Raw genomic sequence first — 18,768 nt, forward strand, 5'->3', positions numbered from 1 at the left:
ATAAAACTACTAGTTGGCATTGCACATGTCCCTAACATTCATCATTTTAGTGTTTCATACTTTCATTTGCAAAATAATTAGTTGAGAAAGTTAGGCTTAGGGTATATAAGCGAATTCAGGTGAATACAACACAACTGAGAATTTCTATCGGCTCCAGGAGATGACTCCCACGTTGATCTCAGTGAGGTTGCCTTGAAAACCTCTGCTCATTGTTTCAAAAACAGAAGAAACAAAAGGAAGGGAGATTGCGTTAACTCGCAAAACAAGAGTAGATTTGAAATGGCATCCATAGACATAAAACATGTTGCCCTATCTTGGTGGGAAATACAACTCTTAATTATTGAAAATCTATGGAGGAGCAATTGCTAGTTGCTACTCTTGATCATGTATAAAGCATTTGCAAACTTTCAGATGAAGTTTAGAAATCAGATACAGAAGGCTTTGAATTACAGATTGCATGAACAGCACTGCTATGGTAATTAAGTAGCACAGCAATCTTAATTTTGACTCTTACCGCTCAAAATGACTCTTTTAACCAAAACAAAAAGTAGAAAAGATCAAACATTGTTGTATAGAAGAGGGAAATTGTCCATTTCGAATCATTGAACAGAAGGCTTGCAGTGATCCTTGTTCACCTCAGTAGAAAATTCAAAATTCTACTGGGGGGAGTACCCAGTGTTCTTCTCGCCAATTCGAGTTGCAGTGTGCTAGTTTACACCAATTGGTCACCAGTCTTCAAACCCCTGTCTAAATTGCCATGCTCACTAGCACTTCCTGATGTCAAGCCTCTTGTTTGATGCCAAAATTGCAGGCTACTACTGCCCGGCCTCAGAGGACCTGAGCTAGAATAGCGGCGAAATGAACCTGATGCATCCCTTGTAAACCTTGCAGACATACTGAATACATCAGGCTCAGGGAGCATTCTCTCTGACCCCAAGTCCCACCCCGTGCTGATCCTTGGCCGTTCCTCTAGTATCGATGTCTCCTCCAAGCTACAACTTCCGGATACTCTACTAAAATCATCTCCTGTGTTGCATACTAATTTTAGCGCTTGAACCACTTCACCCATGAACGGTCGCTGGTCAACTTCAGGCTGCACGCACATTGAAGCAATGGCAGCCACCTTTGTCAAACTGTCAAGTGTAATGTCAGGGTAAAGAGATGGATCTATAATCGATTCTAGGCTGTCCCTATTTGAGAGAAGTGGTCGTGCCCATGTGACTAAATTCTCTTGCCCTGGAGGTCGCAGCATGTCTACAGGTTTCCTTCCAGTAAGCAGTTCAAGAAGTACAACTCCATAGCTGTAAACATCACTCTTGACGAGAAGATGCCCGGTCATGGCATATTCAGGGGCCACATAGCTAAAAGCAAGAAAATTGATGGTGTTAATCCATGTGACCACAGACAACTTAGTGAGAAATAAGAGAAAAATAGTAATGTGGAGTCATGTACCCGAAAGTTCCCATAACACGCGTGGAGATGTACTCGTTTCCTTCTCCCTTAGCTGCCCTTGCTAGACCAAAATCAGACACCTTGGGATTGAAATCTTCTTCCAGCAATATGTTGCTTGATTTGAAGTCGCGATGTATAACACGAGGATTTGAATCTTCATGCAGATAGGCTAGACCTCGAGCAGCACCAAGTGCAATCTTCAGCCTAGCATACCAGTTAAGTGGAGCAACTTCCTTGTCCGCACCTGAGCAGTAGCTCGTACATTTAGTAGTGGATTCATAAGAGGTAAGCATCTTCAGCAAAAGGGTATGTTTTCGTTTACTATCGAATCTCTCCATTGATACAAGTAACCAATATTCACGAAGTTTTTGAACCATATGGACATGTTTCTTAACATTAGCATGCCAAAACCTGGGTTATAGTATAGTTAGGAATGCATTTACTTCAATATACATATATATAAGAATTCAGATAAGTTCCATCAGTTGCTAAATAAACAAGGCAAGATAAGTTCTTATTTATGCGACATAAGAACCAAACAGAATCACATTTCAGATAACTTACCATATAAATGAGAGTCTACGCTGCCATTCCGAACAAGTTCATAAACTAGACAGTTGTCCACCTCCGTGCATATACCAATCAACTTAATCAAATTCCTATGATGCAATCGACTCAGCATCTCAACCTCAGCCAAGAACTCTCGGTTACCTTGTCGGTCATCTCTCTTAAGAACCTTAATGGCCACCTTCATACCGTCTTCAAGTGTGCCTTCGTAAACACGTCCAAAACCACCTTCACCAATTATTTTTGAGTGGTCAAAACTATTTGTGGCCTGTTCCATCTCATGTAAACTAAAAGTTTTTGTTGTTCCTGCATATGTTCGTATACTAGAGCTGAAAGATGCTGAAGCTGATGTTGGCCTGCTTTTGATCATGGTTGGATCAGTCCCTAAACAAAATCAGGGCTAAAGTTTAGGAAATGAATGTCATCAATCAACAGTTAATAAGAACACAAAATCAAGAATTTAGAGAAGTTTGAAAATAATTCGCATTATTTTCAGGTTTCTTGCCTTTTGGTCTCATCATCAAGCATGTTATTGCTAAGTAGCAAACAATAATATGCTTTTATCACTAAGAGCTAAAATTGTTTGTAAAATATGACCAAAAAACAAAACAAAAAACAACTTCAACTAGGCCCTCCCCCCTCCCACAATCGAAGACATTAGAGCCCCTTCTCCTTTTATGGTGATATCTTTGGTTCATCGCTGATATGATCTTTATATTCAAGGAAAGGATGACAATTGAATTGCCAGTAAAATTAGCTATTTACAAATTTTAACTCCATATTTACTATAATAAAATGAACTATCTTTCAGAAGATGTCCAACACTAAAACATCCTATCAGAATGTCTAGAACAACCTGATCAGCACTGAATTTGTTTTTACCTGCTTCCTTTGTGAGTGAGTTTCTCAAACCTTGAGGAGCTTGTGAAAGACGAGACCTAGTTCTATATTTCAATAGCAAAATCCATACAACTCCGATGCATAAAATGGAAGTTATAACAGCTGAAAGAACCAGAATAGCTACTATGCTGTGATTTTGTTTTCCTTCTCGCTTTCCCACATCGACTGCAAATGGGTGTAAAGTCCTAGAACTACTGTCACCACCAGATGATCCATGGTTATCTATGCTTCCTGGCGCCATAGGTGGTGAAGGAAGACCTGCATAAATATAAAGATTATGAGTACAGGGGAAAAAACACACAAAGACCATGCACCATTTTGAACTCATATTCCCTAATATATAGCACAGTTAATGGATTCTTAATATTAGAACTTCAATTCACTTATTGATACTTCACTGATTTTTATGCAGCCAACACATAGAACAAAGAAAAACAACCAAGAAATTCCATCCAACTGTAAAAATAAACAAGCCAAAAAGCCAAGACAATACATCTTTGAAAAAAAAATTCTTGTTGAAAAAGGTTGGGGAAAAAATTGCATCCAACTTCTAACCATTTTCAATTGTTTTTATCCAACACCTTTGGACATTATTTAGCCAAATTGTTGGACAGAGAACATAATATTTGCATATCAATTCCAGACATAACAACTATAAGAGGGAATATTCCTTCACACAACAAAATGACTCGAGCACAGTTATGGGGAAAAAAGCCAACCTGGGTAAGTGACATAAAGCACCAGATAGTCACCAAACAAAGATGAGTTTATGAACAACTCTTTGTGCCAGAACTTCTGAGAAATTGAGAACACTGTGCTGTTCTCAAATTGATCTCCAAAAGGCAGCAGATCAATGAGAACATCAGTCTTATCAGGCAGCTCGTTGGCAGCATTTGCTCCCATGATCCGCACCTGACTTTGTTCAATAGATGTTCCGGATGCAATTTCTTGAGCAAAGTCAAAGACCCAGGGAAAGAATGTAATCAATGGAATGCTTAGGCGCAGTCCAACATTCATTGGCAAAACACAGGTGCAGGGTGATCCTGGACGGCTATTTGTATAAGGGTCACGGCAAGATGGAGGTGTACAATCTGCACAAATACCATAGATGATCATGTAACTTCATATCACACAACTCTTGACGATTTCAATCAGCAACAGAGTTTCTATTAAGATGCATCAAAATAAAAAGATTATGTAGTCCCAAATACTTGTAGCTTCTTTCCAAACCAAGAGGTTTTCTCAGCCATTTATATAAGTTAGCTTAGGCACATTGCAATTCACCTAAATTAGGAGGTGGAGGTGGAAGTGCATGGATAGGTCGCATCTTTGGTGCTTTTGGCTTCACAAATCCAAATGGAGACATTGCAGGAAACTGAATAGGCCCTGTCAATATGACCATGGCCAAAATATATAAGCCAGAACTGAATTAGGTTCTGAAGGAGATTCACATTGAACAGTAGATACATACATACCTCCATGATGAGTGGATGGAGCCACTCTTGATTGAGCAGGTCTAGGGGTTCCTTGATTATCTATTGAAATGGAACAGAACTTTGAGAAAGAAGAACCAACAAGAGAAAAGGAAATTAAGTGAAACTTTAAAAAAAATCCAATCATTTATCACTTATATTGATCACCTTGATTATGTGGTGGTGGGGCATGAACCTTTGGCCTAATCAGGGAGGGTGGTGCTGGAGGATGACAAGAATCTTAGATGAAACTTTAAAGAAAAAACAACAGAAACTTAAATGGTTTTTTTTGTATTATCTTACCAGGATAGTAAGAATCAGGAGTGTGCAGTGGAGATGGAGCAGATGAAGGGTTTCCTGCCCTTTTCCTTGGTGTAAATTGGTGATGATGAGATGAAGCTGCAGGCACAGGTGGAGGACTCTCAGGTACTGTTTCTGATGGAGGCTGTGTATGAGAACTAAGAGGACCATGAGCATTATCAGAAGGCACCTCGGCTTCATGAGGTGCAGGGCTCATTGCAGGTAAAGAACCTTTACAAAAATAACAGTTAAATTAATATGCACCCTTTATCATGCCAGCCTCAAACAGAAGATAACTACCTCCTGAGTGTCTATCATTTCTAGGGGGGACATGACTGGATACTCCTTCGGGAGGCGCAGCAACTGGCATGCCATAATTCTGTCTATCATTTCTAGGAGGGACATGGCTGGATACTCCTTCGGGAGGACCAGCAACCGGCATGCCATAATTCTCATGGATGGAAGGTGGTGGTGCTACTACTGGAGATACAGCAGGACCTCCAAATTGTGTATTTGTCCCTATTACAAATCACCATTAGAAGATTCATCAATTGTAAATTATCATTTAGCTATCATCATTATTGGAATTGGAGAAAACAGAATCAAACACCTTTTGTGTTAGAATCGTTATGATGGGTTCTATTATTGGATAGATCTTCTGGAGGTGCAGCGACAGGTGTAACAGGATTCACATGGACGGTAGGTGGTAAGGCAGTCACTGGTGACACAACAGGTCCTGCAAATTATATGTTTTAAATATTAAGAATCATTTGTGAAATTAAGAATAAGATATTCTGGCTAACTTACTAACTGCAACCGCATAGTATGGGGCAAAATACCTTCAGTTACTGGGGCTGAATAGTTAGATAAATCTTCTGGGGATGGAGCAACTGGGATGCCATGACTCCCATGAAGAGCGGGAGATGGTGCTGTTACAGGAGATTTGATAGGACCTGAACATTTTTCATTATTAATCTTAAGCATTATAACCCAAGCAACAATGGAAAAGAATAGTTTGGCTTTCTTTCCAATTGCAATTTTAGAATATGAGCCAAATACCTTTTGCATGAGAATAATTTAAAGGGTTCGTTTGGTTTGATAAACTTTGTGGGGGTGCAGCAAGTGGTATGCCACTATTGTCGTGGAAGGCAGGAGAATAGGCTGTTACTGGAGGTGTAGCAGGCCCTGCACATTGTGTTCTGTCATTATTGCCAACCCATTAATAATGTTGAAAAATTTTTGAACAGCGATTCTAATAGTATAGGAGTACCTTCAGGACGGGAACCATTAGTAGGGGCTGCATAGTTAGATAGATCCTCTGGTGGTGAAGCAACTGGCATACCATGACTCTCATGAAAAACAGGAGGTGGTACAGTTACGGGAGACCGAGCAGGCTCTGAACATTTAGTATTTCCAAACTTGAGCATACTATGAAAACTAATTGATTATATTTTAGCTAAGTTCCCAATTGCAATAGCAACATGTAATCAAATACCATTACCATGTGAATAATTAACAGGTGTTGAATGGTTAAGCAAATTGAGTGGTGGTGCAGCAACAGGTATGCTACTATTCTCACGGATGGCAGGAGAAATGGTTGTCGCTGGAGATATTGCAGGCCCTGTGCAATGCAATCAGTCATTTTAGACAAATTATTTTCTAGTTGCAATTGTCAAATACAGGTCAAGTACCTTTAATATAGGAATCATTATCAGGGGTTGTATGGTTAGCTAAATCCTCTGGAGGTGGAGGAACTGATGGTGCTGTTACCGGAGATGCAATAGGCTCTGAACATTATGTATTACTATCTTGAGCATTACTATGAAAAATGATAATGAACAATGGTTTGGCTAATTTTAAAATTACAACTATGAAATGTGAATAAATACCATTTGCATTTGAATAATTGACTGGGGTTGGATGGTTAAACAAATTGAGAGGAGGTGCAGCAACTGGTATGTGGCTATTCTCGTGGATGGCAGGAGAAATGACTATTACAGGAGATGCCACAGGCCCTGCAAATTGCATTCTGTCATTATTTGGATATAATTAACAGTGTAGCAATTTTTCTAATTGCTAATAGCTTGCTATTGTTCGTTATCAGTCAACTAGTAGAGATAGAAGAACCTAATGATGCTATAGGTGATTTGTTTTTTGAAGCAGGAACATGAATATTTTAGGAGGTTCAGCAACATTTATGTCATCATCCCTATAGCTGTGAGTTGAAAATTAAGAAAATGAAGTTGGAGAAATATCAGGTCTGGCATATAAATTTTATGGAGAAAATGAATGGCACACAAACATGAACTGTAATGAAAAATACAATGAGCAGTATTGTCATCATCTATTCGCTGGCAATAACTGAAACTTCAACTGGTTTCTGAATTGGAAACTTAATCGATGGTGGTGAAGCTAGAAAAATAGCATATATATGATTATACATCAATATAAACCAGCAAACAATGATTCAGTTAAATGGCTCGTTACCAACCATGAGCTACAGGTGCTGCAGCTAGACGACTGTTGTCGTGTGCTTTTCCATGCCAATCAGCCTGAGGAATTCCTGTTCTAGAAGTAGCTAAAGAGATATCATAAAGAATGAACAGACATGGATTTTTTTCATAAATATATATTCCTTAACTTTACAAGAATATCATATGAATATGTTAAAATGCAAATTTACCTTTTGGAGTGGGAGCATCAGGAACTACACTCGCCTTAGGAGGTTCCACTTCTATCTGCTTATGTTGCTCAGTAATGTGATCAGACAAAGAGCTAGGAGGTATTGATGGTACTACTGCATGGCTAGTAGGTGGCAGAATCTCAAGCTTAGGCATGATGATAGAAGGAGTTCCTGATACACAAGCTTTGATTATGTGTCATCGTCCTATGTCCTGCAAAGAATTTTGGTATATTCTGAATATATCAAGTTACCTTGAGTGACCATTGAAAGACTGGGAGCACTGCTATTTGGCATGCTCTCTGATTCTGTTAAAGAGGTGTCTGTACGCACATTTTTTTTAGAAAATTTCATCTATGAAAATAAATACAATGTCAAGTAAATGGACATCACCATTTTTCACTGACCAAGATTTAGTGTTTGAAGATGTGGAAAGGAGGATATTCTCGGCAGCTTTGATGTATTAATTTCCATCTTAGCATCACCAGCTGGTGAACCAATTATTGTCTGAAGCAACATTCTTCGAGAGATTGGATATAATTTAAAGTAAGGACCTATATAAATCATAATGTTAACATCATAGAAGACAAACACTCAAATACAGGCCATCCTATCCTCATAGGTGAATTTAGTTATTCAGTGAAACTATAATTAACAATAGAATGAGATGCAATTACATCTCTTATTGCATTCAATTTCTTTTTGATTGGCACACGGACGTTTATGACTCGGCTTTGCAAATCTATCATTGACTGATTAGTCAGAACTGAGCAGTACCAACTAACAAAGAAGTAGAATGCTTGATGTAACCCATGAGTAAATAATGAGCAAGTATATTATCTGCAAACAATTGTAATCACTAAGTATCGGCGATTGAGAAATTAGCTAAGCAAGTATCCATATTTATTATGCATGCTCCATATATCAGTCCTAGCTTAAGAAAGTTCAGAATGCAAAAGGCAAAGCAAGCAATGCATGGGCAGAAGCACATTCACAAGCGTAATCCTTTGGGATTGGTAAGTTAAGGTCAAAATTCAATTGCTGGAGCATCTAGATTAGTTTGATGCACCTAAATGACTATATGACTATTTGACGGTAGCAGATAATTAAAGAACTGTCAAAATTGGAAAGTATTGATCAGAGGAATTACTGGTCTTTCATTCTCAATCTTTGGCTAAGTTATTGTGTGTGTGTTTTTTGTGTCTGACACAGTTACTGACTTCGAGATACAGCTGATTATACAATTATAATGTAGCCATCAACTTCTTATTGTTTAATTCAACAGTGGGTCAACTACTGTTGTTCTTTCTGTAGTTTTTTTTCGAAAAAAAAAACAAGTAAAAAGATTGACAGATAATATTTTACCAACTCGAATGAAATCAAAGGAGCAAAGAAATCTATCAGATAGTATTTTGGGGTGGGTCGTGAATCAAAACCTAATCTTTGGGAGTGAGTCTGATCCAGTTTCTTCCCCAAAATTAACGCAATATAAACAGCCTTCCCAAGATGAAAACTTTGAGATTTCGAACTTCAACATACACCCTATTATTGGCTCATTTCAGAGACTATCTCCTGAACGCCAAATGGAGACGACCTAACCAAGCTCTCCAACACGGCGACGAACAAGAAACTCGGCGCTGTGTAAGAAAACAGATCAAAGTCGCTAATTTGTTACCTTTAGATCCACAAATAGCCAAAAGCAGCAGCAGCAGCAACCCGAAGAGAAGCCGCGGCCATACATTTTTCCGCGTCAACGTCCCGTCCTGCTGCTCCTTCATAGAACAAATCCAAACCGGAAAGCTCAAACAAAACTTCGCTTTCGCCTCTTCCTCCAATCTATCACATCGCCACAGACGAACAACGCCAAAGGAGAGATCTTGAACCAAACCCAACCTGCAAAATCGCAACTTTATATCGAAACCAGCAAGGAGCATCAAAGGGAGCGATCGAGGAAGCCTTTTTCTTCTCTCCTCGAGCTCGGAAAGAAAGCCCGATAAGTAAGAACTTCAAAAAGGTGAGGGTATTGCTCCACGAGGACGCGCACCAGTCTACTGATCGAGGAGGAGGAAAGATTCTGAAGGACTAAAGAAATCAAGGGAGCAGAGCTACACTGCGATTAATAATACTCATGGAAAAAGGACCGAACTTCAGTACAAAATTAGGTTTCGTTGGGTCTCCAACATGGACAGATTCCCACACCAACAAACCACTTCCTTTGACTCTTATTAAAGTGAGTGGATTCCGAACTGTTCAACTGCAGAGGCGTGTTGCATGTGGAGGCCAATTGCTCCGCATTTTATTTTGATCTCTCTTTTTTAAAATCGATCCGCATTTTGTTTATTCATCACCATCCTCCTCTGCGTCTGCATTATCCTAATGCATCCAGCTCACTGCGCAGCGTGGCGTTTGTTGGATTCTGGCGACACGAGGAAGAAACAAGCGCAGGGTTGTTTAATGCGAGGCTTTAGATTTAGTGTAGGTATAGTTGTCGTCTCGTTTCTTAAATAACAAACAAACAAAATAAAAAACATTTTAAAAAATAATTTTTATTTTTATTTAATCTTTTTGTCTACCTATGAAATCGATCCCTTTTATTATACATTTTCCATTAATTAATTGTGCATTATTAAGATTAAGCCTCTTTTTTTTTTAGTTTTTTGGAATTTTATAGATTTAATTATAAATAAGTCACAATCAAGGGGCGGTTTGTTGATCCAAACTGAGAACGATAGAAAGCATTATATATTATGGCCTCAGCCAAAGCAAACTAATTTTAAATGGGAAAAAAACTTTTTTGTCACTTAGAATTTATCTCTTTTGCAAAATATTTGATTATAAAGCTTCATTATTCAAGCTCCATTTTAAAACGTTTTAGTTTGAAATTTTAACTGTTCAGACGAGTGTCGTAGTCTTGTTTCATAAGTGGGCTTCAATTTCTTGTTTCAGTGGGCCTTAAGGAGAGAAAAACGAGTAAAAAGAAAGCTTATGTGAATACTATTTGTTAAAAAAAAAATAATGAGCAGGACGCTTGATTTTTAGAATCATTAAGATAAGGTTATTATTATTATTATTATTATTATTATTATTATAATAGTATCATCGTCCCACCGTCTTATAAAATGATCTAATTATTTTGTACTATTATTTCTCTCCTATATTTTATGTCTAAATACTTGGGATATATTTTAGTAGCTACGATTTCATAATTATTATATAATTGTAGCCGTTGTAATTTTGGATATGTTATAATTGAGTTGTCACATAGTTATAGCAGTTACGATTTCATAGTTACTAAATATATAAAAAAAATTAAGACAAATTGTTCGGAATCTTCAAAAAGAATTTAATAACATTAAATCGAGTTGTTATGAGTTCAATTTTGTAACTAAATATTATAGATTTCTAAACTAGTTTTGATTTTATATATATATACACACAACACGCCTAACTAATTTAGAATTTATGTGAAAAATATAAACAGAATAACAATGACAATCATACTATCCTCATTTTATGTCTTTAGTTATGTCATTTTATAAAGACATGTGAAATCTTTTTAATAAAAAATTAAAGTGGGATGTTTTTGATGATTTTTTTTTTTTTGAAAGAATACTCTTTTGATTTTCACCCAAAAATAATTAGCGAGTAAGTATAAATTGTACTATAAATTTACTGGATAGATGAACTAAGAGATCATCTATCTAGAGAGTCGGTTGGGCGAAGCTTTTATATAGTGATGCATAGGTACACCTTGTCAATTAGGTCTTGAATCACTAACATAAGTCATTTGGCAAATTAAAGCATGGGCATAAAAGAAGTATATCCATGTTTTTGCTACCTTTACTTAACTTCAACTGAAGCCAAATATTTCTTGCGTGAAACAATAATGATGATGATTGCAGTTAACTGTCCACCTCCATAAGAACACAGCAACCATTGAAATTTCAAGTTCCCTTGTAAAAAATATTGGTTTCTGGAACAAAGGATTTGTGTTAATTTGCACACATCATGCACAGAAAAAGTCGGCAAGAAGAAGAAGAAGAGCTGCAGTCTTTTCTCATTGCATAAATAATGGCTCATCACCTACTCAGAGGGCTCATGTGCTGCCCATTTCAGCAAGTTCTGTTGCATGAACTGCCCCCCAAATATATAATTCACTTTTGAATTCCACAGTGGTCCTAGAAATGAAGGGCCATCCCTTTGCCGGTCTATAAATTAAAGAAACTCTCATCAGTCATCACTTTGTAGCAGTCATTGTAGAACAAAGAAGAGCTAGTTCCAAATAGTAGAAGCCAATCTCGCTGTTATACACATTCTTCTTCCTTGTCTCTTTCTCGTGAACTTCTTTGGCTCATTGAGTCACTTAATTTGCTCGTATTAATATTTTTGTTTTCTTTCCCTTTGGCATTTTTCAGGCGCTGAAGAATTGACAAGCGTACGTGCGTCGAGATGGAAAGTTTGAGCAGCACGAGAAATCAGGCTTCTTTGTCATCGACTATATGGATTGATCATTACGATAAGCTCAGGTTTGATGAAGCTCTTCAAAGTTCCAGCTTAGATCTCCAAGGGACTGATCTGATGTGCCAACCAAGCTCCATCTTCGAAACGATCGAAGATGAATCGATCGAACCTTCTTTGAGTTTGATGAGCAGCATAACACCCCCAGAGTTGAGTACCTTCTTGCAGCAACAAACCTGCTTTCCCAGTCAAAGCTTTGGCGACAGTGATGAAGGCCTCTCAGCTATCTTTTCTAGCAGCAGAGTCACTCACAGATTGTGCGACAGCGTGACGATCTCTTCGGTGGAATCCGCAAGCAATAATTCTTCTGAACTATCCAAGTCAGGAAGGCCTGGTGCTAAAAGAAAACTCGAAGATTATGAGAAAACAGGAGGGTACCAAATCAATTTCAGCAAGAATGATCAAGGAGCGAGGAAACTGCAGAGATCAGACAAGAGCAGTACTCCTACTCTAGTGCCCTGTAGCATCAACTTCAGTCAGGAAAACTGCTACGAGATCGACACCGAGGCTATCGCGCAAGTGAAGGAGATGATCTACAGGGCCGCAGCTCTGAGGCCGATTACCGGTATTGGAGTGGAGGAACAAGGAGGCGATCAGAGGCCAAAGAGGAAGAATGTGAGGATCTCGAGTGACCCACAGACAGTGGCAGCAAGGCACAGGAGGGAGAGAATAAGTGAGAGGCTAAGGATACTGCAAAACATAGTCCCCGGAGGAAGCAAAATGGACACGGCCACCATGTTAGATGAGGCCGCAAACTATCTCAAGTTTCTCAAGTCTCAGATCAAGGCCCTGGAAGCCCTGGGCAACTGAGCAAGCTTTCCCCGTGCATGCATGGCTCCTCCTGATCCTGTAAGCTCTAAACTAATGATCTAAATTTTACTTCTTTTTTTTATCATTAATTGAATCAAAGAGGGCAGCTAGCGCAGCGAGAAGTGGTTCTCCTTTTAATTTGATCGATCTCTGTCACCTTTTCAATTTCGCCAAGAACCTTTCCATGGCTTGCCTAAAGCAACTTTTGGTTCAGCAGCCATTATTATCATACCTCCATCATTATTAGCTTTAAGCAAGCCAATCTCTAGGTCATTTTCGGCTCTGCAGTGGTGATCATTCCCATGCAACCCCTAATCCGGGATTACGTAAATCATCTTCTTCATGATTATACTTTATGTCGAAACATGGAGTTTTAATTAAATGTATTTGATCGAGCTTGGGTGGGGCTGAATGAATCTGCGCTGGTTGTGTATTTTAAGGTGCTTTGGTCTGATCAACTCCAGAGACATTCCCTGACAGTGCATGGCGGGGGGCAACGCAGGCAGGCTACAAGCGTGCCCTTGAGAAGGCCACCAGAGAATTGATCGATGTTGGGACGCACATGATCGATGGAGAGAACAAAAAGGAGGCATGCTGCAAAATTGCATATGCATGCTGTCGAATTAAAACACCATAAATTAGTTAAGCTAGCTAATTCAATTCTACATATCTATCCATCCATCCATCCATCAATCCATCGGCTAAAAATGGCTTAATTTGCCTAGCTAGCTGTGTGGTCTTCGTTCAATGTCATAACTCTGAGAGGGCAAAATGGAATTTTTTAGGAGTCAAAGTTGGGGATTGAAAGTTAAAGAGGGGCGGGGAGTGAGTTAGGAAGCTATAAATGCCGTCGACGCAAGCAATGGAAGATTTATATAAAGCAGCTGACGTTCTTCGCTAGCTTTAAACGTAACCGCTTCAATTGAAAACTAGAGTGCACCGAAACACATGAAAACAATTGCCCATGCACCGTGATGAGCGCACTCGCGTTGACTGTGCTCAGTTACATCATAGAATTATCTTGATTTTACTCTCTTTGAATTTAAGTGCATAGAAACTAAGAAATTTAATGGTGAAGAATGATGATATAACAAACTTTATAAAATGTTTCACTCTTAGAACATTCAACAAATTAATAAAGATGGTTCCTTAAATAGATAAGAGACTGAACTTTAATTGACAAAACTTTAACATATTTTAGCTTTAACATATGTTTTATTAAACTCTAATTAAATTGAATGTCAAATAATAATAATAATAATAATATATTTTGAATACATAAATGAACATTATACACAAAGTTTGTTAAATACATTTTAAACACTACAAATTCAATATTCTAAAATAAAATTTTTAATTAATATTTAGTATTAGAGAAATGATGAGTTCTTGAAACATTATGGCATCATCAAAACAAACAAAAACAACAGTTTTCCCCATGGAAGCAAGGATCACATACCAATAAGCTAAAAGGAACTCATGTGAAATTATGAAATTTGTTTCTAACGCTCACACATTGACAGTAAATAGAGTGATCAGAGAACAAAACAAGGAACACTGTCTAAATGACAATCAACCACCCATCCTTGACCTAGTTCTTGGCTTTTGCAGCTTGTCTCCTCTTCTTAACACCAAACTTCGCAACCTTAAGGCTGCGATGAACCGCACTCAGCCGTGCAAGAGCAGCTTTAGTTAGATCTGGTCTGTAGTAATTATCAGTCACCTGCAAACAGTAATATATGAGTCCTTAGTCGAAATTTAATTTGGTAATAACAAATTTCATAAGAGCAATGCAAAGAAACAAAAACTGTAATTACACGCATTGATGAATCAACCCAAGGCCTCACCACGGACCATATCAAGCAGAGAAAATTAGCAGAAAGTTATTGTAAAGAAAAACAAGTAGATGGAAAATCTTAACTTGAATAAGGTTGATCGAGAATTAATATTTTTAAAAAAGAAAAAAATTCGCATGCAAACAAAATAATAAGGTGCAAAACAGATGTTGGAAGCATAAGATTTTTTTTAAAAAAAAAAGATGGCAATTTAAAAGCTACAAAAAGTTCTACAAATCAAAGAGAAAAGTCAGAAAACTAAGCTCAGAAGCCAAGCGTAACAAGAAATTTTCATTGGAGAAGCAATCAGCAGAGAGAGTTCCCCTTACATGTTAGCAGCTCATCATAGCAACTTAAAAAAAACACAGTAAACAAAATGAAAAACTCAATTAAACTAACTGTTGTATAGCTCTATAATAAAGACATCGGAAGAAAAAATAAACAAAGAAACAGTAAAACGAATGCACAGACTTCTTAACAGGGTACTGAAGAATTTTTTATAAAAGTGGCTGCCTAAGAAGTTTCAAAAGGGAAAACCACACCTTGCTGCTGGGTGATACAGGTTAAAGCAGACAAAGGCCTAGCCCAGGCAGTCCAAGTGTTAATAGACTTTCAAATTTATTCAAAAACTAAAATTATCTCCATTAACCAACCAATTCCCCGTTTGTCTGATACACCCTCCCCAAACTTCTACACAGTTTTTTCACACAATGTCAGAAGTCTGCACAAGTAGGCTGAATTCGTTTCTGAGTTTTCAAACATTATTTTGACATCAACTGTCTAGGGAGCCAACTAATTGTTAGACAATGGTTGAACACTTGCCAAAAACTATCATTTAATATCTTGCAAAAAAAGGTTGTCTTACCAGGCACATATAAAAGTGTTTTTCAAGCAGGACTAGAAAATTTGAATTGTTAAACCAAAAAACAAAAAAAAAACTTAAAAGTATGCCTAGATTAATGAAAATGTCAACGACAAATGGTAAAAGTACAAAAGGTAAGTATTTTATTTTATATAATAATAATCAAATATGATAGTAACACAGTATAAAGGTGTATAATTCACAATAACAGGTCGATAAAATCATCAAGAAATGTTGAGTTAATCTTCACTTCATATAATAATTTTAAATAAGCAACCAACATCAAAATATAAAATGTCTCATTAGTAAACAAGAAATAAATTTTAAATAATTATTATAACTTATATCTCTTCCTAACTAATTGAAAGAATTCATATATTATTAGTTAATTCTACAAATATGACAAAAATTTAAAGTTTCAGGAGAAACACAACCTTATCCAAAAGCATCAGAAGGCAAATGGCATAAATGCAGACACACAAAATAATGCCGGCCAACATAGAGGTTATTGCAAACACCAATCCGCAATATTAGTTCAAACTAAGCTACAAATAAAAAAATGCATACACAAAAAAATCAAATGTAATGCCACTGTTTGCTCACATAAGACACAAACAAAACGATAAAGCCATACAAGTGGGTTGAAGAGGAAAAAAAGATACCAACATTATCTATGAGTAGGGAGTAAAGAAACAAATATTCAAGTTTAGTAAGAAAATATATTGCAAACACATAAAAAACCACACATTAGACAAATACAACAAGATATTATTAGATGTTATACCTGACTCTTCACAATTTTAGCCATCTTGAAGAACTCTTTCTTCAGTTCCGTTCTGTTACGCAAGTTTGCAGGCTTATTCTGCTTCTTAGTCTTAGTTGTGACAAGAGTAACATTAAGGTCCTTATCTCCAGGCAGAATGCTCACTGTCTTCTTGTTTGCCAACCCTGTGATTTTGAAATCAGGGTATAAAATCAACGAGACACAAAAAAATGCACCAAGAACAATTCAATATGTGTGTGGTTCAAAAAGCAAACAGACTGGCGTAGTTAAATTCTTACCAGAGTGCTTGTAGGAATTAAGATTGTAGAGATTGTTAGGTTCCCTGCTGAACACCACCTTGTTAGTGCCGCTGCCATACTGCTTCACAAGGAAAGCATTGTTCTTTTTCACAATCTCCCAGATGAGCGGTTCAGGAATCGTGGCCATTAGCACTGCAATATTTCATTGTACAATCAATTAATCGATTGCAACTAAAAAGTAGAAAGCATTACATTTAAAAAATTACCTGTAATGAATCCTAATGAAATATTTTTCCATTATAGAGTACGGAAATCCTAAATATATAGAAAGCCGTAAGCAAATTCAAAAAAGGTTCTAACTTGTAATTGACAGAGTGAATAAGAGAGAGATCAAGAGTAAAAGAACTTGATGATCAAAAAATACCAAAGAAACATATGGAAGAATAGAATAAGAGACAGAAGAGTAATGAATGGGGAAATGATCAAATGGAAACTTTAACAGTCCAAAGACACTAATTTCACCAGAAAATATAGCAGAGAATGAGTATCATGCGTAATGAAGAAAAGACCCAGGGATCGAAGAAAACCAACTAGTCCAAAGACACGAATTTCACCAAAAAATAGCAGAGAATGAGTATCATGCGTAAAGAGGATAAGAAAGAGGGATCGAAGAAAACTAACCAGGTCGGGATCTGGAAATGCCGAAGACGAAAAACTCAGGGGCGGCGTGATCAACGCAACCCTAAACCCCAGAGCACCTTTTATAGGGACATGAACACAACTGTAATGACTTTAATACCCCGATCAATATACAGGCCGATAATTGGGCCAAATTTGGGCTGATTTCAGATAAATATTTTTTATATTTATAATTAAAATAAAAAAAAATATTCTAAAATTAATTTTTAAAAATGGCGCTTCAACTGAAAATTTTTCTACATTCTTTAATTTCTCTCACTCTGGTTATCCGCTTATAATTAGCTTTTTTTGTTTGGTAAAGTAGAATTATTTTAACTGCTGTTTTATCAAACTACTAGGTAGGTAAGTTTTTTAAATTATTAAATTATATAGGATAATTTTAAAATTATCAAATTACATATCTATTTCTAATTTTATTCTTATCAATATTTTTTTCATGAGCCGAATTGATTTTATTCTATATCAAAATATCAAATTTTTTAATAAATCAGTCGACTTCTTTTTATTTTTTTATAAAAATTAATTTTAAGTAAAATCGATTGATAAATAAAACTATCTCAGATTAATTTGAAATTAGTTAATATATGTTTATCTATCTCTCTTGATTATATTCATGCCCTCAAATACAAATTTGACCCAATATATTAAAAATAATAATTTTTTTAACAATAAAATATTTAAAAATTTTAATTCATGTTCAAAAAATCATTGCTCTTAATATATTATGTCAAATTAGTATTTGAGAACATGAATATAATAAAGAGAAGTAGATGAATATAGAGGAACTAGTTTCATATCAATCTGAGGTCATTTCGTTCGTCAATTGATTTTAAGCAAAATCGGCTGGTGGACTAAATGATCTCGGATTGATATAAAACTAGTTCTTGAAATTATCCATGCTCTTAAAATACCAATTTGCTTTCATATATTGAAATTAATGGTTTTTTAAATATGAATCAAATTTTTTAAATATTTTCTTGTTCAAGAAATTATTGTTCTGAATATATTAGGTCAAAATAATATTTGAGGACACGGATATAATCAGTAAAGATAGAAGAACAAATAGGAACTAGTTTCATATAAATCTGAGTTTTTTTTGTTCATCAACTAGTATTGGGCAAAATTGGCTGATGGATTAAACGACCTTGGATTGAAATGAAATTAGTTCTTATGTGTTCGTCTATCTCTCATGATTATATCTATGCCCTTAAATACCAATTTGATATAATATATTCAGAACAATAATTTTTTAAACATGAATTAAAATTTTTAAATATATTCTTGTTCAAAAGATCACTGCTTTCAATATATTGAATCAAATTGATATTTGATGGAATAGATATAACATGAGAGGTAGATGAACAAATAGGAACTAGTTTCATGGCAATCCAAGATTGTTTGATCCATTAATTGATTTACGAATTGAATTTTTCAAACACATTCATATTAAAAAAAATTGCTTTCAATATATTGAGTCAAATTGGTATTTTGAGAGCATAGATATAATCAACAGAGGTAAACGAACATATAGGAATTAGTTTGGTCCATCAACCAATGAGCTAGTGGACTAAATGACCTCGGATTCATATAAAATTATTCATATTTGTTCGTCTACCTCTCTTGATTATATTCATTCCCTCGTATACCAAT

At 36.3% G+C, this 18,768-nt stretch overlaps 3 protein-coding genes and 1 non-coding gene across 6 annotated transcripts; 1 reads left to right on the forward strand and 3 right to left on the reverse strand.

Annotated features, from left to right (window-relative positions):
- Positions 1 to 385: 385 nt before the first annotated feature.
- On the reverse strand, positions 386 to 9,560 carry LOC122011845 (receptor-like serine/threonine-protein kinase ALE2). 3 transcript variants are annotated; one of them, XM_042568243.1, is made up of 22 exons: positions 9,047 to 9,560; positions 7,779 to 7,925; positions 7,626 to 7,694; positions 7,375 to 7,545; positions 7,183 to 7,254; positions 6,581 to 6,706; positions 6,383 to 6,478; positions 6,193 to 6,312; positions 5,962 to 6,087; positions 5,751 to 5,876; positions 5,531 to 5,644; positions 5,302 to 5,427; positions 4,992 to 5,210; positions 4,695 to 4,922; positions 4,560 to 4,613; positions 4,395 to 4,454; positions 4,204 to 4,305; positions 3,639 to 4,010; positions 2,902 to 3,177; positions 2,017 to 2,403; positions 1,453 to 1,696; positions 386 to 1,361 (listed from the first exon to the last, which is right to left on the reverse strand). In XM_042568243.1, the coding sequence occupies exons 1-22, from the start codon at positions 9,303 to 9,305 to the stop codon at positions 713 to 715; spliced, it is 4,143 nt and encodes a 1,380-aa protein (XP_042424177.1). In that variant the 5' UTR covers positions 9,306 to 9,560; the 3' UTR covers positions 386 to 712. The 3 variants fall into 3 exon arrangements, with proteins under 3 accessions (XP_042424177.1, XP_042424176.1, XP_042424178.1); XM_042568242.1 differs by having other exon boundaries at positions 7,183 to 7,269; XM_042568244.1 differs by lacking the exon at positions 9,047 to 9,560 and having other exon boundaries at positions 7,183 to 7,269; positions 7,765 to 7,900.
- Positions 9,561 to 11,432: 1,872 nt separating this feature from the next.
- Positions 11,433 to 12,864, forward strand: LOC122011847 (transcription factor RSL2-like). The gene is made up of 2 exons (XM_042568245.1): positions 11,433 to 11,674; positions 11,787 to 12,864. The coding sequence occupies exon 2, from the start codon at positions 11,821 to 11,823 to the stop codon at positions 12,697 to 12,699; it is 879 nt and encodes a 292-aa protein (XP_042424179.1). The 5' UTR covers positions 11,433 to 11,674; positions 11,787 to 11,820; the 3' UTR covers positions 12,700 to 12,864.
- Positions 12,865 to 14,081: 1,217 nt separating this feature from the next.
- LOC122011848 (60S ribosomal protein L28-2-like) lies at positions 14,082 to 17,198 on the reverse strand. Its single transcript, XM_042568246.1, has 4 exons — positions 17,101 to 17,198; positions 16,459 to 16,611; positions 16,181 to 16,344; positions 14,082 to 14,422 (listed from the first exon to the last, which is right to left on the reverse strand). The coding sequence occupies exons 2-4, from the start codon at positions 16,604 to 16,606 to the stop codon at positions 14,291 to 14,293; spliced, it is 444 nt and encodes a 147-aa protein (XP_042424180.1). The 5' UTR covers positions 16,607 to 16,611; positions 17,101 to 17,198; the 3' UTR covers positions 14,082 to 14,290.
- LOC122013197 lies at positions 14,794 to 14,887 on the reverse strand. Its single transcript, XR_006120523.1, has one exon. It is a non-coding gene; the product is annotated as a small nucleolar RNA R24 (small nucleolar RNA).
- Positions 17,199 to 18,768: the final 1,570 nt, after the last annotated feature.

Source organism: Zingiber officinale, chromosome 8A, assembly GCF_018446385.1.
Source record: "Zingiber officinale cultivar Zhangliang chromosome 8A, Zo_v1.1, whole genome shotgun sequence".
In the NCBI taxonomy this organism is placed as follows: domain Eukaryota; kingdom Viridiplantae; phylum Streptophyta; class Magnoliopsida; order Zingiberales; family Zingiberaceae; genus Zingiber; species Zingiber officinale.